At 34.7% G+C, this 26,082-nt stretch overlaps 4 protein-coding genes across 6 annotated transcripts in view; 3 read left to right on the top strand and 1 right to left on the bottom strand.

Annotated features, from left to right (window-relative positions):
• LOC126853918 (phospholipid-transporting ATPase IF-like) overlaps positions 1–26,082 on the bottom strand; it is a 179,181-nt gene that overhangs the window by 95,868 nt on the left and 57,231 nt on the right. The window lies entirely within an intron of this gene.
• LOC126853986 (uncharacterized) lies at positions 1,620–9,838 on the top strand. Of its 2 annotated transcripts, XM_050600296.1 has the most exons (6): positions 1,620–1,663; positions 2,649–2,917; positions 4,686–4,823; positions 8,915–9,117; positions 9,315–9,422; positions 9,507–9,838. In XM_050600296.1, exons 3-6 carry the CDS (start codon positions 4,692–4,694, stop codon positions 9,652–9,654), a joined length of 591 nt encoding a protein of 196 aa, XP_050456253.1. In that variant the 5' UTR covers positions 1,620–1,663; positions 2,649–2,917; positions 4,686–4,691; the 3' UTR covers positions 9,655–9,838. The 2 variants fall into 2 exon arrangements, with proteins under 2 accessions (XP_050456253.1, XP_050456254.1); XM_050600297.1 differs by lacking the exon at positions 4,686–4,823.
• LOC126853993 (uncharacterized) lies at positions 10,529–17,598 on the top strand. Its single transcript, XM_050600303.1, has 4 exons — positions 10,529–10,879; positions 16,522–16,679; positions 17,247–17,354; positions 17,416–17,598. Exons 1-4 carry the CDS (start codon positions 10,766–10,768, stop codon positions 17,522–17,524), a joined length of 489 nt encoding a protein of 162 aa, XP_050456260.1. The 5' UTR covers positions 10,529–10,765; the 3' UTR covers positions 17,525–17,598.
• On the top strand, positions 21,854–25,735 carry LOC126853985 (uncharacterized). Its single transcript, XM_050600295.1, has 5 exons — positions 21,854–21,974; positions 22,174–22,386; positions 22,867–23,039; positions 23,508–23,624; positions 23,855–25,735. The coding sequence occupies exons 2-5, from the start codon at positions 22,216–22,218 to the stop codon at positions 23,982–23,984; spliced, it is 591 nt and encodes a 196-aa protein (XP_050456252.1). The 5' UTR covers positions 21,854–21,974; positions 22,174–22,215; the 3' UTR covers positions 23,985–25,735.

Here is a 26,082-nt window from a genome sequence, read left to right as displayed (position 1 = left end):
TCTTCTCTTTCTTTATCGTTCTTCCTCTTCCGGTCCCTCCTCGTGTCCGCTATCTTTTAACGTCTCTTCCTTCCGCCTGTCTCGCACCGTCGAAGCTTACGTATGTATGTATCTGGTACTTCATGCGCAGCCACGGAGGCACTTCGTGAAAGATCCATCAACTCGCGATAGTTTCTCCTCTAGACGATGATGGAGTGCGTTCAGTCACGCACCTCCACATGTCCTATATATATATAGAGCGCCCTAGAATAGACCCATAACACTATTCCTTGGAAGATTTAGAGTCGATTTTTGTTAGCGAGTATCGAAAGATTAACGATCCTTTAGCTGTACGAAGAGATTTCCGCGAACTTAAGTCTTAAGAGATAAAAGAAAAAAGCGCATTCTTTAGAGAGTTAATTTCAAGTGGACTTTACTTTAACTGAATTTTAATTTTCAGTCTTGCCGCAAAACTACGTTGCTATAAAAAATTGAAAGTTTGTTGACAAGATAATAACTTTGCTGCACATTTTTAAAATAAAAAAAAAAACAGACTCTGCATAACAAAAGAGAGATTTCAGAGGGATTTACATAATTATAATAAAATATTTTGCTATCATTAAAAAATTTGAGGTTTTACAGAAAAAAGACGTGTCTAATTAAATAATGTCTAATAAAATAATTTATATGCAAACATGGAATTTTTTTTTTACGAGAATGACCTAATTTTATGCCCTCGGCGCTTTCGGGGATCGTATTGTGCAGCGTACCTAGTGTTAAACATATTACGCTCCTGGGATTAACGGTTACATTTGCGATATAATAGTATAATGTTACAATAGAATGGCGCGCTAGAGGATTACATGTACGGTTGGAATTAATTAATTAAACAATTAACTATTCGTAGATAACGTTATGCGCAATTTTCAGCGAAAGAAATGGAGTAAGATGGTTCCGGAGATCCATCTTACCCAGTGTTTCCTCTGTGCTGGGCGAGACGGAAGGCTTTTTCTCCGTTTACTATCCAATTTCGTTCAACCGCTTTATTGTCTCCCCTGTTTCCATCTTCATTTATCTCCACCTTTTCTCCCACAATTTTTCGTCCGCGCCCGAAACATCTCGAGTGCAAAGTATCAGAAGTAAGATTACTCCCGCCTTATTTTGCATAACGTGGCATTATATAATTTTATTATAGCGCATCGATTAAAACTTTGCAAGTCATTAACTCTAAGGAGATTTATCCCCCGCGAGACATAGAATAATGTCTCTTTCTTTGCTTAGTTGCGCGTCGGTTTACATTCTCTTCTTCCCTTCTTTCCTCTTTCGATCCTATCTTTATTTATCTCATCTGGCCTTTCATCTTTCTCTTTATTTCGCATTATTCCATTTTCTTCTCCCTCTCTATCTTCTAATGCCACCCCCTTCTTCGCGTTTCTCGGGGCTTGAAATCGCGTAATCTTCCTGTTCCCAAAACTTATTCCGCGCGCAACGTCTCTTATCCGGAACTTGTCGCGGGCATTCTCACCTGGGACGGGGTGGTGACAACTTTCAGCAAACAGTGATTACAAAGGCAGAACTGACAAACATTTGAAGCAGGAGAGGATGAACAGTAGATGGCCATCTATCTCTCGCGATGGTATCCGGCTGTTACTTTCCGAGCGCGTTTTCACCACCATTGTTCGAAGTAAGTCTTAGCATTAACTTTAACTACTTTAACTACTGTCACACTTATGAGAGAGGCTTTACTCTGCATTATCAACGCGTTGTTTTTCCGACGCGCGGAAGTGATGAGAATTAAATTTGAAATGTTGAGTGAAAGAACAGACGTGCGGAATGTAAAAATAATTTGCGTAACGATGATTAATTGCTGTCTGACATTGCGCGTGTCTCATTTTTGCTCGTACAACATGTGAAAAAAGCGAGGGAATTACGAGAGAGCATAAGTAGATAAAATATAATACAGGTGGAAGATTAATTCACCCGGTGGGGACTGTAATCCTAAATTTAACGATGAAATATAATATTCGGTAAATACACAAATGTATTTTACATTTGAAATTTCTTTTTTATAATTACTTGTTAATATGCGCACGAGTAATGATTGAAGACAAAGGGAATTATATTGGAATTATACGAAAATAAATTTAGAGTTACGAATCAAATCCATTTTTATCAACAGTTGTTACTTTCAAGATTATTAAAGTAAAAAGAATCTCTATGAACATTTTCATGTATTTTATTTTATGCAAACATCAAATAAATTTTTTTATAAAAAGTACTCCGGTTATAAAAAGAAAAAGAGAATTTATAAAACATTTCATATGATTTTTCGCATAATAAAAAAAAAATGATTAAAAAAGTATTTTAATTAATAAAACATTTTTCTATGTTGTTACGTCGCACTCTCTCTCCTTTTTTATAAAATACATTTTAGAAAAAAAAAATGATGTATGTAATTCAATAAAATATTTAAAGCTATTTATAACAAGAAAGCGAGCATTTATCTTATTTCTGTAAATTTCAAAATTGCACGCTATTCTAGAAAACTGATTATTCAAAAGTGTAGATTGTGTAATAGAAATAACTAATATTTTATCACAAAAAGCAAACGACAAAAATTGCCCGAGTTTCAAAAGCATTATCCGTTTAATTTCAAGAACATCCTCCAGATCCTCTTTAGACCATGACTGCCCCGAGACTGTCCGTTGCGCACGAAATTATTTGAGCGTATTTGGCTATAATTCATCGCAGGTGTCGACTCGCTGAGCAAGCAATTCGTGCGGCTCTGCGAATTTACGTTAATTTCCACGAGACGGGCCACGTGCGCCGCTATAGGAGTTCCGAAACGGAGGAAGTGGAAGCGGCCGGTTAAAGTCAGACAAGCGTACGTATGCGCCGCTACTGCAGCGAGTCTGTATTCTCAGTCATAAGATTAAAGGTACGCCATCAGATGAAACACATGTTGTCTACAAACTATTACGGTCGGTATTACGGTTTAAAGATATTTCTACGATATTTTCACTTACGTTGTTCAAAATTTATAAGTCATTTATTAAATTTATATAGTTATTCTGTTTTTTTTTACATATATTAAACATTGATTAGTCCTAACAGTGTTCTGCTGCAAACTCCTGCAATTTACGTCAAGTCATATTTATTACTAAAGGATATATAAGCGTTAAAAAAGTGAGCTTACGATCTTATACGTTATATTTGCCGAGAAGTAAATAAGGTCTACACTGTTCGCATGAAATGGCACGCGATTTATTTGAATTTAAATTTATGTAGCCGTGTGCGAGAAGAAACCTAAGTAAGGTTTTAATGTGACATAATACTTGTCGCGAAGCGAGCTTAAGAGAAAAACGCCGGAAACAACGACGAATCCGCGACACCTCAAGAGGTCTTTCCCTTCGAGCAATGGTCAAAAACTTTTCCGGACGCCAGGCGAGTTATTTACCGCAAGTCGCTCCTTTTTCGGCACGGTTATACTCGCCACGGGGAAAAGTGCGAAAAACGACGCGATACTTATACAGGGCGGGCCATAAAAGCCGTCATAAATCGCGCCCTTGATAAAGGTAGCTATATTTAACGCCGGCCACCCGCGGGTTACACCTGAATACAAATTCATTCGTCTTGGCAGCGTACATTTTATCCGTAGAATACGCCGCGGGTTTAAGAATCGTGCTGCTTTCGGCTTCGGGATTATGGCATATTTGCCGCTGCTCGTGAGTTTCGCTTCTTATCCCCCATAGAATCCAATAGGATCGACTCGGGCGAGTGTGTGACAGTCGTGATAGTCGTGAAACGTAAAGATTATTATGTAAGTCGATCTTCGATTTTATTCACTATGTCTCTAATAATAAAAGATTCTCCAACTGCTCCAAATGTCCGCAATTTTTATATAAAAAAGTGTAGATTTCGCAATCTTATTCAACTTATAAAGGAATTTTCTGTTTTAAATGTTTTTATATATTAAAGTGATGAGTCGAATTGATAATAAAATTGTTAATTTTATGATATATAATTTGTATTATATATATATATTTCATTTATTCTTTCACAGTTAAAATAAATGTAATCTTTGTAGATATATATATATATATATAATAATTAAAACCTGAATTATAAAAATACAAATTCTTATTTTCATTATTTTTTCTTTGATGAAAAATGATGAAAATCATCTTTTGCGTCATATACTATCACCATAAAGTAATATTATCCTGTTGTTTGTAGACGAATACGTGATATGGACTTTTAATGAGTGACTCTATGTGTCTCAAAGAGAAGCACGGTGTACAGATACAGAGAAAATTGAGTTGATAAAATACAAAACAATTTTAAATAATATTTTTTGCATGAGTGAAAAGTGGCCAATTTTAGACAGAAATTGCAATGCGATAAATGACGAATGTGAAACTATGCAGAGAGTACAGCTTTCAATCGAAATTGATAGTTATTAAATCAAAAATTCAAAAAAAGCTTATCTCTGTTTATACTCTGTTTTAAAGCATATTTTTCTCAAATATATCTATTTTACTATTAAAAGTGTTGACAGTAAAGACAGTACATAAAAGAAGTAATATCAAAAATAGGCAAACACTTAGATCTTCATGCTTAAATAAAAAAATAATAAATTGAAATATATTTGTATGAAATAAAATAAATATATTATATATGTTTTTTTTTTTTTACAATTTTATTAGATTTAAATGGCGAAAAAGGTATTTCTGTTCATCTTGCTTGTATTATATCGTTGGAAAGATGAAAGTTTCGCTTCCAGACAGAGAAGACAGATATTATATCCACCGCCGATTGTCTATCCATATGGAGGAACATTCAAGGTATTTTAATCTCTAAATCCTTTTTGGTCTTTAAAAAAATCTTGTTTCTTAAATAAATGCCATTAAAAATATTGTTTTGTTTTTGCTTTAATTTTATTATTCAAATGTCAAATATTTAGAGCGAGATTTTTCGCCTCAAGATAGTTGAAAAGAGATTCCTGATTAGTTTACAAACTAATTTTTGAAGTTTTTGATGCGCATATTTGAAAATTTCTTTAAATATCTTCTAAAGGACGCGCTAACTAATTACGATTCTCAGGACATAATATTCCGCATGGTTGAACCGAGTGGGAGTGAATCCTCTTTTGAAGGCGCGTATTCTATATCGCGGCAACTATCTTCCATCCAACAGGCTAATGATACTTCCTATCTTTGGATGTGGTAGATTTCCGTAGTTACCTTGTAATCTGGATTTCGCTAAAACAAACTTTCCGTTTCGGATACTCAAAGAAACATTTCTTGAACAAGTTTTAAACATAATTAGTTTAACACGTGTTCCGCCATTTTAGTATCAATCGTTAAGTGAGTATTTAATTTGCGTAGTTATCGGCGTAACATTATCCTTTCAAACGTTTCATGTTATTAAATGACAATTTAATTAAAATCTATGAAATATTTAATTTATTATTTAATCATAATAAATAAATAAATAAAAGTTTCCGTACTGGAGATATTTTGCAATTTATCATATGTAAAAGATACTGAAACAAAATGTGTGTTGTATATAAATTTAAATATTTTTACAATAATTATTTATGACTAATTTATTATTTTAAATATTAAAATTCTAAATAAAAATTGCTGTCTCACACGCGTGTAATGTTTGAAACTCTATAAATTGATTTTAACCAACTCTATTAACAAATATTGAAATTAAAATGATTTCGTGAACAAGGTGAGAAAATGCGCTAAATTTTTCTTAACACAATTTTAACAGAGTCATCGATAATAGCGCTTTTAATGTCTCGCGACAGCGCGAGAAGCGGAAGAATAAATTTAATTGGCAAAGAAGTCCCGATGCGATTGTTCACCACAGAACGCGATTGATAATTAACTGCGGTTTTATGTCAGCGTTCTCAAATTCTCTAATTAAATAGAAAAACTTTAGCCGCACTGCCCGTCCTTACGGCGGATGAAACAAAGCTCGATATCATGATGAGTTGTTTGTTTTGATTCTCGCTGCCTTAGCAAAATTCTATTCTCTGATAATACTTTCTCTGTCTTTCTTTCTTTCTTTTTCTTTCTTTCTTTCTTTTTATCGAGAGAAAGGCTGAAAATAATCAAAAGAAAACGCAATGCTCTAGAACTTTGACAATACGCGGATTATTGTTTGCATTTAGCTACGTATTTTTTACCATTTTTTAAAAAGGAAATATAAAAAATTCCGTATGCATAACGTAAAACGTAAATGTATGAAAAAGGCAAATTGTATTTAGGTCAATGCACGTAGAAAGAGACGTCAAAATATACGCTGATATAAAGACGACGAAGTAAATCGACATCGATTGTTCGCGTTACTTATAACGCGAGTTAGTCGCCGATTGCCATTTCCTTTCGTGGAAGGAGTGTCTTTAATCCCGGAGGCAGCACGACAATTGTAAATATTTGAATGTTTGCTTCAAAACGCGGGCGACCAAAGGGGGAAAGCGGATTGAACGCGTTTCGGGTCACCGCACGTGTAAACTCGCGGAAGAAATGATGTCGGGGCTTGATTGTGATTTGCGATGCGAGCAAAGGGGAGAGGGCAATGTCGGCAGTTAAATCTCTTCTTTTTCAATTCAGCGTTATTCTGCGAGATATTACATTCTGTAAGTAATATCGTTCTAGCGGAAAATGCAGCGAGTCGTGATCAAAGCGTAGTTCGAATACATTTCACGAATGCCACTGTTTTATTGCGTGCTCGATGAAGCGATATCCGGATTACAACAGCCGTTAAATATCGTGAGGGAAGCTTGAAACTCTCTTGGCTGCCGCGTACCAATTTAACAAGAGACGTTTGTATTTCTTCTGAAAATTGGTATTCCCGTCGCACGTTTTAACAAATGCGCAATATATCCGGAGTAAAAGGTAAATTCCCATGTAAACATTCGAGATTGTTGAAACAAAGCGCGTCGCGATCGCTCTGCAGAGCTCAAGAGATTCCTCATGTAAATGCATCCCGAAAATACGGCAGCGATCGCGAAGAGAAGGAGATGCTGCGGGCGCAGTTTTGCGTTCGTTTTCCCCGCCGGGAAGATATTTAGAATAGGGATATCGATCTCGTCTCTTGATTTCTACAAGTAGCAAGATGCAATCGGTACATCTCTCGTGGGAAAATTCAGATTCCATCGATGCAACCAGATAGCGAAAACGTTGCACAATTTATAATAATAACGAAGACAAAGCAAGAGACATTTGCGGTAATAAAAAGTCAATCAAAACAATTTATGTTATTAATATAAAGCAATGTATAACAAAAATCAGTTTACTTTTTTGAGCATAGATATTATAGGCAATTTCAATTTTCAATATTAAAAATAATTTTACATATAAAATAAATATTTAATTAAAAGATCATTATTAAAATTCAAATATTGATATTGTTAATATTTTTGTAATGTTTTTCAAGAAGGGAAAGCGCCAAGTAACAACATAAAACTGGCAATGCATCTTGGCAATGTTAGCTTTTGTGTAAATAATAGCGAAGCATCTAACCAAAGTAGGAGCCTCGCGCGTTATAAAAACTAATAGGAAGAGGAAATACAGGTTTGGCGTGTCGCCAGAGAGATGTATATAACTGCTCTGTCATCTGCAGGTTACGAAAATAGCATAAGGGTAGAGGTCTTCTCTTGGGAACACGAAAAGGCACACCATCCAAATATTATAGCTAACTGGGCAAGTTTATTTCGAATGTTTCCCTATAATATTTTTTATGCTTTACGTTCATTAGAATCAAATCTTCGCATACATTTCGCAAAACGACAGATCGGTATCTTGCGACCATTTCTTTTTTCTTCTCGCTCTCTTTGAAACGCAATCTTGTCTTCTCTCTCGTATTTATTCCGATTAGTCATCGATCTTCTCCGGGAATGTACGAGCTGCGGTCATCGCCAGTCGCATCTTTATATCCAATAGACGCCGATATCGTTATTGATACTCCTTCGCATTTCATTCCTTTTTACCGCTCGATGCTCGGGCTAGGTCGGATTTTTGCTTCTCCGTTTTCGCGAGATTGATTTACGACGACGCGTAATCTCTAAAATGAATTCGCGAGTCCTCCTCCGCCCATCGCGGTCAATTCTTTTCCTTACAACTAGATACTGCCGCGCATATGAAATTTTATGTTTATTGCGAGATGCCATCAAGAGAGCACCGGTGACGCCGCTCGGCATTAACTTACTCCGCTGCGACCGCGTTTTCTCTTCCTCGCTCCCCTCGTTCCCTGACTATCATCCAAGAAAATCACAAAATTAATTCCCCTCCGTTTCTCCTCGCATTGCTTCGGTCTATACTTTTCCGAACGAGTAAACTACCTCCTCTCGCGATAGATCCACTCGCGGCGCATATTTTTTATCCTCCGACCAAGTCCGGAAAAGCTCGCGCTTTTATCTCGATCGCTCGAGATAGATCTTTTATATTTTCGAGGATAAAAGAAAAGGAAATATTTCAAGAGCGTGATCGCGAGATCCTCTAAGCTCTTTTAGAAATGTGCAAACTCGTTTGCTCTGTTCCGCGGTTATCTTACTTGGAATTTCGCGACGCAATTTTGTAGAAGATTTTACAAGAGAGTCATTGCCTTTAATTAAATATTTTTTTTTTAAATTTTATTAATTTGTGTGTTTCAAACACTCACGTTTTTTTGTTAAACAGATATTTTATTTTTATTGTGATCTAAATCTCTATTAAAACACTTATTTATATGTATGTATGCATTAAAAATGATTGTAAGTGCCGTATTAAAAATATTTTAATTATGTTTTTTTATAATATTTTTAATAATAAGTAATATATTAAAAATAGCAAAAATAACTTGTAAATGACTGCATATTTAATATTTCCATGATGCTATATATTTATGCAAATATATTTATTTATGCATTATATTTGCTAAGCTCATCGTGGGATATGCAGTGCCCGTAGAACTCGCGGGCAGAACTTTGGTTTACGGGCAGAATTTTCAGTTCCAATACGTCTTGCCGCAGAACGCGACCTTCTTCACGGAGTTCTTCAAAAATTCGTCACGACGACGTCGCGAAAGTGTTAACTGGGACGAAAGGTTCACTGTCTACAGGCTCTTAGAGGGGCAGCTTGAGAGGTGAGATAGTTCTCTATTTTGAATATTCGCATACTGCAGAGGAATATGATATCCGCGATGACAGCGTGAAAATTTATCATGTTATGTACGTGTAGATGCATCTCGAATGATTATAAACTCAATCTAAAAAGGTGCACAGAAATTCAAAGAGATAATTCACATGTATGTAATTGAATTTTCTTTTTTGTAATTTCCAGAAAAGGAATAGATGGAAGGGAATGCATGAAAAAAAGTATATGCGAAGCAGCGATGGCGCCTTTAAAGGACGAAGGACTCGTGGGAGAATTACTGCATCTCTTGCTCACGTAAAAAAATTTTTATATTTTTATACCAATTTTTATATTATTATATTTCAAAGATTTTGAGATACAATGTTCATTAAATTTTAGGCCTCAACAAGGAAATAATTCATCCTTAAATTCCGAATACTTGGAAGCGTTAGAATTTGGACAAAAAAATTATGATTGTGCGTTAATCTATGAATCGTGTTTGTCTGGTCAAGGAATTCTAGATCAAATCTCAAAAGTGATCTCATAAAAAATTGTATTATATAATTTCCACTAACAAAACTTGACACAGAAACTACTACATGGTAGTGAATAAAGAGCAATCAAAAATTAAAAATTGAAATAAATCGAGTGCAAAGAATACTAGCTGCAAATATTCTGATATTTACTATAATAAAGTTGTAGTGTAATAATTTGATTTTTTTTTTTTTATGTGTTTGCATCAATAAGCCTTATTTTAGTTTATACATATCTTTTACAAAATATTTTAGTATAAAAGTGCACGTGTATAATAATAGTTAATATTAATAAAAAATATTAAAATAATCGATTTAATTTTCTTTTAATAAATATCACTTAAATGTCTACATATTTATTTCTGGTTGAAAGAATTTGTATATTTTACGATTCGTTTACAAGACGCTTCACCGATCAATTAAATCGTATTGAGCCGAATGAATGGCCAAAATATCAAACGAAATTGATGTGCGAATGAAAAGAAGGATTTGACACACGGTGGAAAACTCGTGGTGCAGAAAATCATCGCGTTTAGTTACGCTCGAGCTAAATCACACAACCGGTGTATTTCGCACATTTAACACGTTAGCTGTGTGGAGATTTTAATAAAGACGACAAACTAACTCTGAATCGTGTCGCAAATAATTTTCTATTCGAAATGCAAACATGCAACGAATACAGTTAGATGTGTTACTTACACTGCGATACTGATAATTGATTGATCCTGGAAGCGCGTAAAGGTCAATGTATCCTTGTCTCAACGGTAATAATTTACGTAGTCGAAATACTACACGCGGTCGAAATTAAACGACCGTTGTATCTCACGAAATTAACTACGCTAACCACGCTCCTTATAATTCGCATACGAGTTGGGCGAGTCTATAGTAAGGAGGTCGAAAACGGCTAAGAGGGAGGTTGCCCGGCTTACGTTGTAAATGTTAGCACGAACGATCGTAGTGGTTGTTCGAGATAAGCGTCGGTGGATTCTGGCGTAAAGCGTGTCACGTCGGAAACTCCGACGCACAGAACTCGAAACGGATTTCACAATATAACTTTGTCCTAAGAACTCCTCGTCCCCGAGTCCCCCTCTCTGTCTTCGACCAAGTTACGAGATAGTGCTGATTATGTGCCCGTCATTCTCCAGCGGTGTCTACTTCATCCTTCTCGCAAACTTGGGGTTCGCACAATCCGGAAGACCGATTAGGGCTCTAGCCTTCCGCAAAGGCAGCACCTTTTTCGTAAGTGTCACGTAATATTTTCTCCCTTTTCTTTTTTTTTTTTTTTATTATAAGCTTAAGCAAACCATATTGTATGATTTTTAGGGGGACATTATTTTTTAACATTAAATCTACCGCTATTAACATCATTTAACGTTACTTTTTAAATACAGTTTAATTTTGCACAATTTGACAATAGAGAAACTGTTGTTTAATAGAAGATATTTCTTTATTTCATATTTAAAATCTTATCGCAAATGTAACTTTATATATGTTTTAAACAAAAAGTTGACTCGTTATTCATCAAAATAATTATAAGAGGAAATAAAAATATTTTAAGTATTTTTGTTTATGTAATTTGTGCATAAAACTGAAAAAAAAATAACTTTATATGTCTTTTAATCAAAAGTTGGCAAAGTTGTAAAATAAATAAATTACGTAAAGTGAAGGATGAACAGATCACACGGAAAATTATTATCAAGAGAATTAAAATCGAAAAAAAAGAAAATTGAATTAAAAAGGCAACATGCTGAGTTGATGGGGCAAAGTAAAACGCGAACTACTGGAAACTAGTTTGTACCGTAAAAAAACTTGGCACGAAAAAATTAACAAACGTTAAATTGACAATTTATCAAATTTTTGACGGTCTAGTGGGAACACCATCGATTTCACAATTTTTCGCATTCGTGGGAAAAATCGTAACGTAAAAATTAGGAGTAAAAGACCGTTAACCAAGTAATGGATATTACCTGATGTTGTAAAATTGATGTAATCTAATTAACATTTGTATACATCAGCTGTTTTCAAGCACAATTGCATCATTAATATAATTAAAAGAGAATCTAATGCTATATACACGATGATATAAAGAAATCGAAGATCGCAATACTTTCACAGTTTCTTTTTGCCAATGATAATCCCGCTTTGATTTTCTAAATCAAAATTCTAATGCAGAACGGATATTATCGCACATTCAAAATACGTAGTCCAATTTCAATGTGACAGAAAATATTGACATTATTGTAAAATACAATATATATATTCATATAAATATATTCCGCCCAATCGAATTTATCGCTCGAAGAATGTTATTGGAAATATTTTGCATTTGCATTGTACAATCGAGAGATGCCGATGAATATATCATTTTAAATTAATTACATTCTCATTATCCTGTTGGACGAAATATGCGAAAACGTATCTGTCCAATGAAGAAATTTGCGGAATTTTTTACGCGGATTTCCACGCACGCAGTAATTCGCTTCGATTATTTCGATTTTTCTGCCATTTATTTTTGTACAAATCGCAGCCTCTCTTTCTCTGTCTCTGTCTTTCTCTCTCTTTTTTCGCACCGGTTGCTTTTCCCGAATTTCGATATTCAAATGCAATGAAGTGCTTGCTTTTTTCGTCTTTCATGAAACAGCTGTGTGCACGCGCAAAATAATATCTTCCTCACCTTTTATAATTTATACGATTTCGCATCCGGCTTCGTCCGTCAAACGTAATGCAAATAAATGTTAAATCTTATTTTTTTTAGAAATACCCGCTACGTGACTCCTCTAAGAATAAACTTGTTTGTTGAATATTGCAATATTATTTTTGACAGTCGTAAGCAGCATTTTTTGAAACTTGTCAAACTAATGTTTTTGTTTTCTGCTACGTATTCTCTGCTAAATTTTCCGTTTTGAAAGTTAAAATAAGCAAGAGATTTATTTCTCTTCATACGAAACACAGGAATTTGTTGAAATGTACGTTTCAAATATAGAAAAAAATCGAATAATAATTCTGCACGATTATGCGAGTGATTATAGAAAAATCTACTCTACAATTCAGCATCATAAATCAATCGTAATTTTTGTATGTTAATCGTATTATAATTAATTGTAAATTATTCGAAACGTGCGTTTTGAAAAATGCGCGGATACGTTAGCCAATACCAATTATTACATTTTACGGAATGTAATAAACTATAGTTTCCACGCGGTATTAATGAAAGTATGCGAATTATTTCCATCTCCGGGATTGGGGAATACAGGAAGAGGGAGAGAACGTAAAATAGATGGAAATCCATCTATTTCACTTCCGTGAAAAAAAAAAGCTTCACTCGCAATTTCGACATATTAAAGGAACATGGTGCATCAATGGCAGGTAAATGGATCGTTCGTTCGAACGGGTCGTAAAAAGCCATATAAGAATCAATGTTGAATAACATCCCGTATCATCCGTGCCAGCGCATGGCATTGGCACTGTTTATGCAGCGTCTAGTGTGCCGTTGCAGAGAGAGAGAGAGAAAAGGAGAGGGAGAGAACACGAGAGATAAATTTATGCGCTATATGTACACGAGACTCGCTATAATGTAAACCGATCGGGGCTACATCCGTATTTTCACTTTAAAAGGCATGAAGCTACCGGATGGCGGACATATTTTGAAGCACGATAGTGTGGGCTATTAATACGGAATGAAACTTGCGCGCTTTTCGCGTTCTCGTACGATAAGTACGTACAAATAAAAAAAAAAATTCAGATCGATAGAAATTGATCGGTGGTATCGCAAATGTAAGAGAATGCAACGATTAAAATATACTGGTATCAAAATGTGCAACGTAATGTAAAAATCGTCTGTTCACGTATGTATTTTTGCTGTCGCAATTTTTTCATCTTTAATAATCTTTAGAATTAAAGACATTTTTTTATATTTTTATATTTAATTGACGTCTCTTAATGTACGCGAATCGTACGAGTAGAGATTTGCATTGACGAGACGAAGAAAGTGATTCTGATTTGCAGAGACGCAATTGTGATGATGATGATATTATAAATATAGAATTGCTCTTTGAAATGATAGAATTAAATGCGACACGAGCAGGAGGGAATATGTTTTTGTTGCTTAAGAAAATAGCAGGTGTCTCTCTCTGAAAGATCCGAGCATTTGGGCCAACTTGTATGACAGAAGAATTATGCAGCCCGTGATGATCCGGTGCACTTACGACGAAGTGCACCGCGATATCGATGATACGCGCCGTGTTTACCGTATACATTATCCGATGTATGGCGGAAACAGGGCTTAGGATCAATATGCATGAATCAACGTTGTCTCGTTACAACCAGTCTATGTATAGCGCCGTATATATGGCAACACTTAACAGATTATTCTGATCGACATAAAAAAATGTTACATTAAATTTTTTTTTAAGAAAATAAATTGTTTTTTTTTTTTTTTTTTCTTTGAAAACGTCAATAATAAAAAATGCAGTCATGTTTTTCGTCTCGTGTAAAAACTGCTCAAATAGTATAAATTTAGTCAGGTTTGAAAAGTTGATCGATTTAAATATTGAGCTTTTCAATTTTAAAATAAACTTTAAATAAAATTTTTTAATTTTAAATAAAATTTTTTTAATTTTAAAATAAATTATAAATTATATTACATTATAAAATTATATAAATTAGTAATATAAATAATAATAGAAATTCTGAATATTTCGTTTGATACACCATCAATTATTAATATATATTTATATATTAATAATTTTTGCTGCTATTTGAGCAGTTTTACACGAGACGAAAAACATGACTGCATTTTTTATTATTGACGTTTTCAAAAAAAAAAACTATTTCTTAAAAAAATTTAATGTAACATTTTTTATGTCGATCAGAATAATCTGTTAAGTTATATTATTAATATAAATTTCGTATTATTAATATAAATTTGTATTGAAATTTATATTAATATATATTATTAATATAAATTTCAATACAAGAAATATATACATACAGATTGTTGAATAATTATCGTATATTGTAAATATGCCAATAACAGAATGATAATTCCCATCTTTCATTGTTTCAATTGTTTCCACTTTAAATAAATAAATTGAGCGAAATATTTGTTTAGCGGTAAATATCTACCACCTTGATATATTTACAAATCTTTAATCGCGGAGTTAATTAAAAGTACAGCAAGTTAATAATCGCTCATTATAATTCAGAGAATGCTTCATCTATTGAGTATCTTTTAAACTTTCGACGATAAATGCGCAAAATTTTGCGACCGTCACGTTCTCCGTCCATCCAGCTTTTTACCCTCTACCTTGCAAGTCCGAGAACGCGTTTTGGTAGCGATAGAGCACTGCCGGAAAATTATAGACACACACACATACGCACGCACACACATCCAACGATCCAGAGCGCCCATACATATTTCGTCTCGATGGGCTGGCGCGAGGGGCGCATAAATCTGATCGCCTTATCGTATTTTCGGCCGTTAAGAAACAGAGGTGGTAAGGTGGCGGAATGCGCGCGACTGACAAACGGCTTGCCAGATCCAGGCGACACCATCCTTCCGTCGCGTTTACACGGGGAGAAATAGCAGGGCGCGATTCACGCGCCGGTTAATAGGCGCCGCGAAACCGGCACGATGCTTCCATCCCCGTGGCAGCTTCTTGCTCCGAGGAGGAAATACGTCGAGGAGATCAAGCGCCATTTAGAATAGACGCACTAGTGAATAACCAGTTCAAGACTATTGTTAGACGATTCAGTATATATCTCGCGATGTAGAATATTCCGTATTTTGATACCTATGATACTAAATGCTGCGATGAAATAAGAGACTTTGTTATCCTTCAAGTCTATCGAAATTTCAATAATTTTGTACTCCAATGATTTATATATAAAATTTATATGTATATTTAGCATTTTCATAAATGAAAGGGAATAAGACTGAAGAAAGCGAAAACAACATTATAATAAAATTTATATAATGTCTCTTAAATATTTTCTATATTCTTAGAACAAGTTGATGTCCGAGAACTTTATTTACGGAAGAAATCGATAAGCGGCGCGGGAGATTTTCTCGCTGTATTGCTCGCGCGGATAATGAGGGAATAACTCGTAAAAATCGCGGCGACGCGGAGACGCAATTTCACGATAAGTGTGTCATTATTTATGGACGAACGTAAAGATAAAATCACGAGGGGGTGAGAGAAAAGAAAATTATACGTGGCGCAAAAGAATTACAGTGTAACGTTACAATGCGTTTTTACAATTGCTTCAGACGGGAAAGTAATTTACAATAGAATAACCTGGATAAGAGACGAAAACTGAATTTTCTCGGCGAATTTCCATGGCGAATTGAACGGCCGATGGAAAATTCAGAAAATTGTTCTCTTAAAACGATTACGCCGGAAATTTCATATATTTCTGCACTCCTTTGATACAAAGTTACGATTTCGAATTTCGTAAGTGAAATTTCGCACGATTTTCAGCGCGCAATTTCGCGTTCCTTCTCCCGATCCTGTTCTCAAAGAAGTCTTTTGTATGTGCAGAATGTGTCAAATCTATTTAAAATTATTTCACTTTCGATAATCACATAATAAAATTAATTTATAAATATTTCAGTAGCTGCATCAAACGTTCTCAAATTATTCGACTATCTATTTTATTCGATTCCAATTTATGGACGTTGAATATATCGAGACACTAAAATATATTGGTACTAGAATATTTAAATATATCTCTCCAGAGTATTCTCGCAATTATTTTATACGGCTAGATGCGTCATCTCGGAAAGGCCACGCGAGAATTCAGACTCTTGTTTGGCCGACAGTTGAAGAGAACGAGAGTTATAAAATAACTCTGGCATTCACGGTGAATAAATGATCTTTCAGTATCGGCTGAACTACAAGATAAACTCACTCCCCTACACGACCATCTTTGCGCAAGCGTCGGGCTTTAAGACGACATGGCAACTGCCCACCACCGGCGACTATCGCAACATCCGGTCCCTACCTGACATTCACGAGTGCGCCGAGCTCGTATACGAAAGGTAATAAATACTGTAAATAGTCGAGCTATATAATGTAAGAATGGTGACAGTCGCGAGGGAGCGGGAAAGATAGCGAGAGAAATGTGATCATAGGTGAGACAGTGGTCGTAGGTGTTGATCAAGCGGTTAAAAGGATGATGCGGGAATGTATTTCCGGCCGACTGACCGAAGACATCCGTTGCCAGTGGGATCACAGGCAACCGTCAATAGTTCAATGCCGTTTTCCGTGCATCGACTTTCTAGACACAATCGAAGAAAATTAATTTATATATTCTTATAATTAGACAATTAGTAACAGGTGCAATTAGGATAATTAAATAATTGAGCTAAATGTGACACCGCAATAAATTTCTACGATATTCATTATTTTTCAATGATTTTGAACCCTTCCTAACGAGTTTTTAACGCTTATTGGATTTATTAAATCATTATTTCTCGATATCATTGATTTGTTCCAGTATCGTAATTACCGTGATTAAATTGATTGTAATTAAAACTTCGTTTTTATCTCGATAATGCATATCTCTTTTCTGGTTGTGTTTAAATAAATTACGATAAATGTTTCAGTCACGGTTTCGACGGTCGTTCTTGCTTATTGAAGAATGTCTGTCAAGCGTTACGGTACACGAGGCAGCAGGATGGCGTTATAGGAAAGATATTGAAATTATTCGTAAGGTAAGAGTGCCGAAATATATTAATTTTAATTACATTGTTAATCGTCTTTTGTTACTTTCAGATTGTACATTAATAATGATACTTGGCACGAAGATCCGTTGTTCTGTGAGCGTCATTCCAAGAATTGTCCTCTGGAATTAATTGGGGTTAATAGTTTTACGGCGAGCTAACATTTTTTAGAGTATCGAAGAGTGTAAGTTAAAAGTAAATATCTGTTTATCGCAAATAAAATAAATATACAATAATATGGTGATGTAATTATTTTTATGAAATTAATATTTTATATAATATTATTAGTCACAAGTCACATACACTTTTTTTTTTTTACACGTAATGTATTGTTAATCGATGAAAAAAATTGAGTTGTTGTTTTCTTGGCAATGCTTGAATAGTATTGTGATTAATAATGATGTTGTAAATGATGTATGTTAAGAACGAAGCAACATTATTCAAGAAAACGGATAAAGTGAATACAGTTATGTATTCACCGCAATATATAAAATTGTCGTGTCTGCCTGGGGTCTTGCTAGTCGTTTTTGTAGGAGATTTCATTTTTCACATTGAAATAAGCACGGACGTTACAAAAAACGCTTGAAGACCTGCCTCATTCCTACGCGATTGTCCCTACAGTTATCACTAGATGACACTGTGAGAAATGACAGCGGTTAATGAAACATTTGTCACGCTGCAAAACCGCACTCGAATTATTCCGGGGCACCGGACACGGCAAGCGATAAAATATGGTGGTACGTCAGCCGACTAAATGTAGTAAAAATATACGTTTAGCTCTAAAGACCGGAAAAGAGAGAGAGAGAGAGAGAGAGAGAGAGTGTGGAGCACGTATTACAAAAAATGAGCGAAAGGATATTTCTACCAAGCGTTATATACGGCCCTCAGCGCCATTAATTTGTCTTCGTATAATGGTTACCGCGAAAAAAAATATTTCTCGTTTTCGTGCATTATTCTTTCTCTCTTTTCCCTCTCCCACTTCTGTCTCTCTTTCTCGTATCCTTTGCCTGTCACGTTCCCACAGGACGATTATAATTGCTACTCACGAGCAGCGCTGGTCCAGTTCCAACGAGAAGCATTAATTTGGACTATCGCGCAACTATCTGGCAATTAAAAAGTGCCCCACTTTACGTTCGCCATTTGCCAACGCAAACACATATTATTCAGGAGTCAGGTTACAATTGCTGGCTTACAATTACGCTAATGAGCTAAAGTCGCAGTATTTAAATATTATGATAAAAGATTTAAATTTACGCGTAATGATGTAAAATTACTCAAGAAGAGACTCTCTTCGCGGGAAAAACGTTTTCGATTTTTATTTCGATTATTTTCTAAGTTTCCTGTCTTGAACATCCATTGTTCGACTATTTTATGTTAAAAATTTAATGTATTATAATTAATTAATTTTGATTACAATATACATATATCCAATACGTTGAAATACTGCCAATATTTATATATTTTTTTTTTTATTTTATACAATTACGTCAAAAAATGTTTCGTTTGAAATACGTTTCTTGCACGTTAACAAAGGGACCATTTTTCCATAAATACGGACTTTTAATTGCTGTGCATTGTTGCCCGACGATGAATCCCATGACACAGATTATTTTATTTTAAATATACACAGCGTTGTAAGATTGCTTTATTAGCATGTAAATAAATTTGCGATGTAATTATTTCGAGTTTCGTAATGGAGGCCGCATCCAAATAAGGACATCAAAGGTTGATATCCGGCACAAGTTTTAACGATCAAAAATATAAATTGTTAATTACGGATTATCGGTAATTTATACAGTGCGTGGAATTTTTTTTTTTTTTATTATCCCCGAGCGAATCTGCTAACGGCGATAAATAATTAGGGCTTCAAAGCGGCGCGTTGAAATTTTCATTATAACTCAATGACTCAATATGAATTATATGATTCTCCTAAGTGCCATATTTCTAACGATTCACATATATAAGATAAAGTATGAAATCACGATGTTTCTGAATGAGAGCTTCAAATTTCCAAATTTTTTTTCTCCCGAAATTGAAAAATCTGCGAAAGCCATAGATCTAGACACGACTTGGAACAGATTCGATATATTTTTGCAAAAATAGAAAAAGAAAGAACATTATACAACATTTCTATAATAGTTGTAGTCAATGCTGTAGAATTAAATTTTGTCAAATGTTGTAAATAAAATATCAGTATACTTCATCGAGAGGGCATCATAGCTAACATATCGAAGATCAGTAAGGGAATGGCAGCGAAGAAATTTCTCGCCTATATACGCATCTCCTTGACGGTTCGCGTGTCTCAATTGCGGCGACTTCCATTATGTACATTGCGAGTATACGTTTCTATTCCCCACGGAAGCTTCACCGACGAGATGCTCCAATGATCCACGTCCAATAAAATCAATCTGCGATCGTTTCGATGGACCGGCGATCGTTTAGATAAAACGCGAACGCCACCCTTTTACAACGCCTCTCCCTGCTTCTATCTTCGTTATTATCCCAGCGGAGGAACTGTCGTGTCGGGACTGTCGCATTCCGGGAGAGAACGGGTTATAATTGCATACGGCCGTGGTCCCGGAGGGACACGCGTTAACGAAAAGCATTAATTTAGAATGCTCTGTGGTTTTCTTGTCAGAAAACAGGCCGCGCGCGCAACTCCCGTATGCAATTAACGGAAAGCGTTATGCGCCTCCGTCGCAATGACGACACAGAAATCGCTTCAAGCGGAGAGAGAGAGAGGGGGAAAGGAAAAAAAGAAGAAAGGGTACGTTAAAGAGCCTGGCTTTGTCAGGCTTGATCCACGCGAGCGGGTAATATTACGTGCTTGGCGATGCCGGTACACAAAAAGATTCGGCCGCGGTGAAAATGTGTGCGAGAGGGATTCGCTGATAGCAGCGGTTCGTCGGAGATAATAAAGGGTTGAAAGGGCGCGACGGTGAAATGGACTGGAAAATCCCAAGTGAAATTAAATGACGATCTCCTCCGCTGCTCATCCCGTTTATTTATTCTCATATCACGCATCTTTATCGCAGGTTTCAAGCTCGTAGACCCCACATAATTATACTCAGATATTTAATACGCGATATATAAAATCAATTATATCTAATTATCATATAATTTTTGTTAAGAATAAGCTAATTATGCAGATAATTTTTTAACATCAAAATAAAGAACGCATTACTTGTGATTTATTTTATAGCCATATAATGATATACATTTCGTATATATATAAAATAAGTAATTAATAAAATAATTAATAAATAATTAATAAAGATAAGCATAAATTATATAATAACGAAGAATACAAACACATAAAATTTAAAATAAAGATAAAAGAATTTCTTGCACATTGTTGATTTAAAAAAAAATATCTTTTAATAAATATAAAGATGTCAGTTTTTAATGTCTTTTTTTTAATGAGAGAGAGAGATAAATTAATTTTGTATTCCAATGGAATAACTCATTCGAATGCTGTAAAACTTTTTATTGGAGCGCAACATATGTATTGGTCTTCTATCAGCAAATTAAATATTCTAATCTTTAATTAACAGAGTATTCGAAGAATCTTTGAGAACTTTAGAAGATCGTAGAATGTAATTATCGACTTTCCGTCCACTTTCTTAATTGCGGATACAATTTGTGGACTTGTATCCACGTGGGGATTTATGCGGTGGCTCCGCATTTTACTTCAGAGCAAAAGTTCTCAACGATGTATGCAAAACACTCGAGCAACTATCAACTACAGTAAACATACCATAAATCGAGATCCAACTTTGCAATTTTCGCTAAATTATTAATTATACAAAATGTGTATGTATATATAGTGTATTCATTAATTGTTGCAATTTTCGTTTAATAATTATTTCTATATGCAAGAAAAAATGCTTGTTCTTTTTTTTTACAATTCCACAAATTTTTTTAGTTACAATGTAGTATAATTTACAGCCTCATGTTATGAAATTATTTATTTATTTATTAATATTTTTAAATTTATTATTATAAATTATTATATTAAATTGTTAATCGATGCCAATAAAGTAATCAATATCAAAAAATTATTTGTCTCAAGAACAAATGCTTCTCCTTATATTGAGTCATTGCTTTCATTTCAGAATATATATTTGGTAAATACTCTTTTTTTCCCATTCACATCTCTTTCAGCGCTAATGAATATTTTATGCTCATTGCAATTTTTCTCATTATTCTTTTTTCTCATTAAGGAACAAATTATAAACACAAAAATGTGTTGCGCAAACGCGCAATCAGAACCGGTAATAACGAGAAAGATAACGTCTTAGTTCCGCATTTTGTGCAATGTTTAAACGACGTAAGGATAAATAAAACGCTCGCGCACAAACAGACTTTCCTTTTGTTTGACTAAGTAATCATCGATGCAAACATGAGCCGTTAAAATGCAAAGAAACTTCCAATAATCGTCATTACCGTTAGCGAAAATTACTTTGCCAAATCTTTGCACTCATCGTCCACTGCCGGTCACGGCCGGTTAGTGTAACGATGACTACCTCGTGACAAACCGCTGATCGATGACGAAACGAATTTATCAGATATCGCCTACTTATGTCATGTGATTTTGTTGTGTGTCGCTCTGTGAGTTTTGTTATTAATTAACGTACATTAAAAGAGCTCGATCTATCTACTCGAGAACTTGTTTCCTTTTTTTCCAAGATATTGTGTGCAAATTTATAATAATAATTATATATAAAAATGAATTTTATTAATCAACTCCCGGAGCTCTTTTTACGAAACCTTTTGTAATTTTAAGTATAAACTAGCCTACTTCTTGCAGGCAGGGGATACACATAATACGAAAAAAACGTTCTGACGTACGATGGATATGTCAGACTACCGGTTTTCTTTTCTTATAGGATACTTGAATTGTTTGATTCTTTGCACCAGTTCGACGATCATTGATGAGAACACAACAGAGATCGATATCGCGCCTAGAATCTTATCGCGGCCTAAGAGGTACTTGATTTTTCCACAGGGTAGTAACTTTCAGGTAAATTTATTTAAATAATACTTTAAAAAGAACATCCTTAAAATTTATATTTTGTTTTTTTAAATTCAAGAATTTTTTCACTTGTAATTTATAGAACTTTTTACATGTATAAAACTTTTGCGAAATAATATAACCACACAAGCACAATTTAAAAAAATTAGATTTAATATCCAGGAGAGTATCTTTCTACTTAGAATTTAATACAATTGTGAGAAAGAATAAGCGATATTATTTTAAATCAAATTATATCGTACGCATAGAATTGTAGAAAATCAAGCCATATAAATTTTGCCAAGTACTTGGCAAACGTTTTGTATACTTTCCATAGCGTGATTTTATTGCCTCTTTCCCTCTCTTAAATTTCGGTACACGGATAAAGTAGAAAAGTAAAGTACCTCACCGCGCTCTCGAGCTTTCTGCAGTCTGCGAAATTTACGTGGAAAACTAAATTTGCGCGTGAATGTTCCGTGTATTTTCCAGTTAGTGTATTGTCTGACTATCGGAGCGTACGGCCGAGATGGTGATTTGGTGCTGGGACTGACAGCTGCCTTAGCCTGGGAACTTCCGAATAAGGTCGACTCAAAGATATCGAATTTGCTTCACCGTAGAAGCCGTAGCGTCGTATATCCGAAAATGGAGGCTTTTCTACAATCGTGAGTGTCGTGTTATTTGGCGTTTTTCGAAAACCGGCTTTGCCAATCTTTCAATACGCATTCGGCCTGACGAGAAGTAACACTATGGTCAAGAATACTTGTCCGAAACGATTTGAAACATGGAAAAATCGTGTAAGAAGTTGAGAAATGGATGCGCGTCTTGTCTACGTCTAGATCGACTCTTAAATTTATCGGGAAGAATTTAACGCAATGAATTAATCGTTATGTAAACGCGGCTTTTTATTTTATGACAATTTATTAAAATGAAAGAGAAAACTAGAAAACGTAATTCCGATAATGTTAATCTCTATTATACGCGGTTCGCGCGCTGTAAGTTGTGATTGCAATTATTTTTAACTGTAATTAAAAACAAAATCATTTCGAGCATAATTATTTTCGCGCGGGGCAAGCCGAGCCGTCGTCAAAGTTTATGCCAACCAACGCTTTCAAATTAAACTTTATCGGCAGCACCGGCCTTGACGGTAGATCCTGCGTGATGAGAGCACTCTGCGAAGCGAGCCAACGAGATCCCTCTCAAGTAGGTACAGGCTCCTTCGTTCAAGAACTTCTTCATGCAATTTTCACGTAAGTGCAATCGCGACTTTATTTTCATAAATTATTTTTATATTAAATAATTATATTAATTTTTTCTTTCTTTTCTGCTTCTTTTTGCGAAATACTATCCTTAGAGTTCTACAGCACATTTATCTTTTATCTTAATTAAGAAACAAGCACAACTTGATAAATGCTTTATTCCTACAAAGGATTAAATATAGAAAATATTATTACAGCAATAATTCTGTTGTAATTCACAGATTACCTATAGACGGCGGCAGATTCGAACGTTCGGAAGACCGCGCTTACGATCACGCTTACGAAACGAGCGGAAACTGCAAGATGCTATATCCCAAGTGTCCGTATTCCATTTATGACATGGAATTTTGAAATTATATTGACTTTGCGACCGATTTTGCTTCGGAAACCGTGCCACAAACTGTAGTTTGCATACACATTGGCCGACATGACGATCGCACATCTGATGGTGACCGACTTGTCGTCGAAACCTTGGTGAAGTTTTTCTGGCGACTGGACAATTTTTCCTGACATTTGCCCTGGCTACGTGTGTGTTATTCCGAATATCGGTCTTCGATTACTGATAAAACGCGTGGACCTATCGCATAGTTGGTTTTATTGTCATTTCAAACTTTTCAAATATCGCCGAGACTAGAGAGCAATTTTACCGTTTGTTTTTTTTCTTTTTTTTTTTCTTCAAAACGTCATTTTCGAGAGAGAAGATATATTTGCATTAAAATAGAGATGAGTTTACGCAACCCGTTAATCGAGTAAAATCTAATTACGTAATGTTAAATATTCATACATTATATTTTAATTCAACATATACTAATTAAGTATATGTTAATATCATTATCTTGCCACGAGCCGCCCTACATTGGTTGCTATATGTATTAACATGTAGCATATAATATATGTGCATATAAAGCTAATAATTTAATGAATGGGTGACAATCCGTTTGCGCGTCTTCTTTTTTTAAATTTCTGATAATATTTTATCGCGAACGTTGTATTTGCTTGATCAATCGAATATGTGAATATTTCGAGATTTACACAATTTTTAACGATAATATAGCATTTTCGCATTTTTTATGAGCGTGTGTGTTGATGGATCACGACGACAAACGATTATTCAACATCAATGACTATTGCGGGGTTAAATTCAGAAAGTTTCACGCGAGACTCTCGCGCTATGAATATTCTATATCGGTCATTACATTACTTCCGCAACGTGTAATTCATTTTGGCACGGTTTCGAATAATTTCACGACGTTTTGCATTAATAAAACGGTCGCTCGGCTCTCGTCGATTTATGGTTCATTTCTGTAGAGTGCTCCGATGGAACGCTCCGAATCTCGCGGTTAATTTTCCTTTTTTTTCTTTTTCCTTTTTTAATACGAATAAAATATGCCAAATACATCTCCATGTTATTATAACAAACGTCTAATCGATATTCAATCGCAGAAGCTGCTCGGCAAACATCTTTGCATTTAAATATGTCAGTATTTAATCTGTCGCGAGCGACAGAAGAGCCAGTCGCGAATATAAATAATATCACATTTGTTTGATAATTCTTTTTATTGTACATAGTAATTGCACGCTCATTTATTAACAACAAAATTTTATCCGCGATGTAATACATATTTTAAGCAACTGAAAAATTATTGTTATCGTCATAAAAATTGCAGGCTGGATATTTTCCGCTTCGATGTAAAATTTCGTTCTTCTACTCGGTATTCCGACATTATTATTATTATTACATTCACGCGCGTATTCCGCTTTTGTTGCGTCGCGCTAAATATAATTTTGCGATGCATGTAATATTTGGCTTAAATTAGATTACTGGCACGAGTCTGATTCGATAATATGTACCGTGCGCCCGGTTTAGTCGTGTCCTAGTTATTTTAACCGGAAATTTATTCCAATGATAATCAAATTATTGCAGGATCGTTTACCGCGCAACTTAAAAACGCAGGAGGATCGCTGATATAATTTTGTGTCCGAAATCCATAATATATATGTAATCTGCGGAAATATGAAATAATTGTTATGTGAGTAAATTGTACGAGGTTATTCTGACGAATTAACGACTTTCTGAAGTAATAAATTATTGTATTTATAAAAAGCACCTGTACATTTTGATATTAATTTGAATCAAATTAATGTTTAATCGGCTCATGCTTTATTTTAATGTAATCGATAAATAATTAAAATTTTATTTTAATAATTGTTCTTGGAATGCCTCATTACTAATTACATGGTCATATTATTATATTGTGCAAATAAAAATTTAGAAAAAAAATGCAATAATAATTGCCGGATAATTAATATCTTTTTACATAAATTTTTATAAATTTTTTCTGTATTTTCTTCAAAAGACAAAACAAGAATAAAAAGTCAAATTATTCCTCGCTTAGCTCATCGTTAAGATAACTGCCCCGGAGTACCGTTGCTTTTCGACACACGCGAA

The sequence above is a fragment of the Cataglyphis hispanica genome, chromosome 13 (genome assembly GCF_021464435.1).
Source record: "Cataglyphis hispanica isolate Lineage 1 chromosome 13, ULB_Chis1_1.0, whole genome shotgun sequence".
Classification (NCBI taxonomy): Eukaryota; Metazoa; Arthropoda; class Insecta; order Hymenoptera; family Formicidae; genus Cataglyphis; species Cataglyphis hispanica.
The sequence above is the reverse complement of the archived record's forward strand: the minus strand, read 5'-3'. Positions and strand labels throughout refer to the sequence as shown.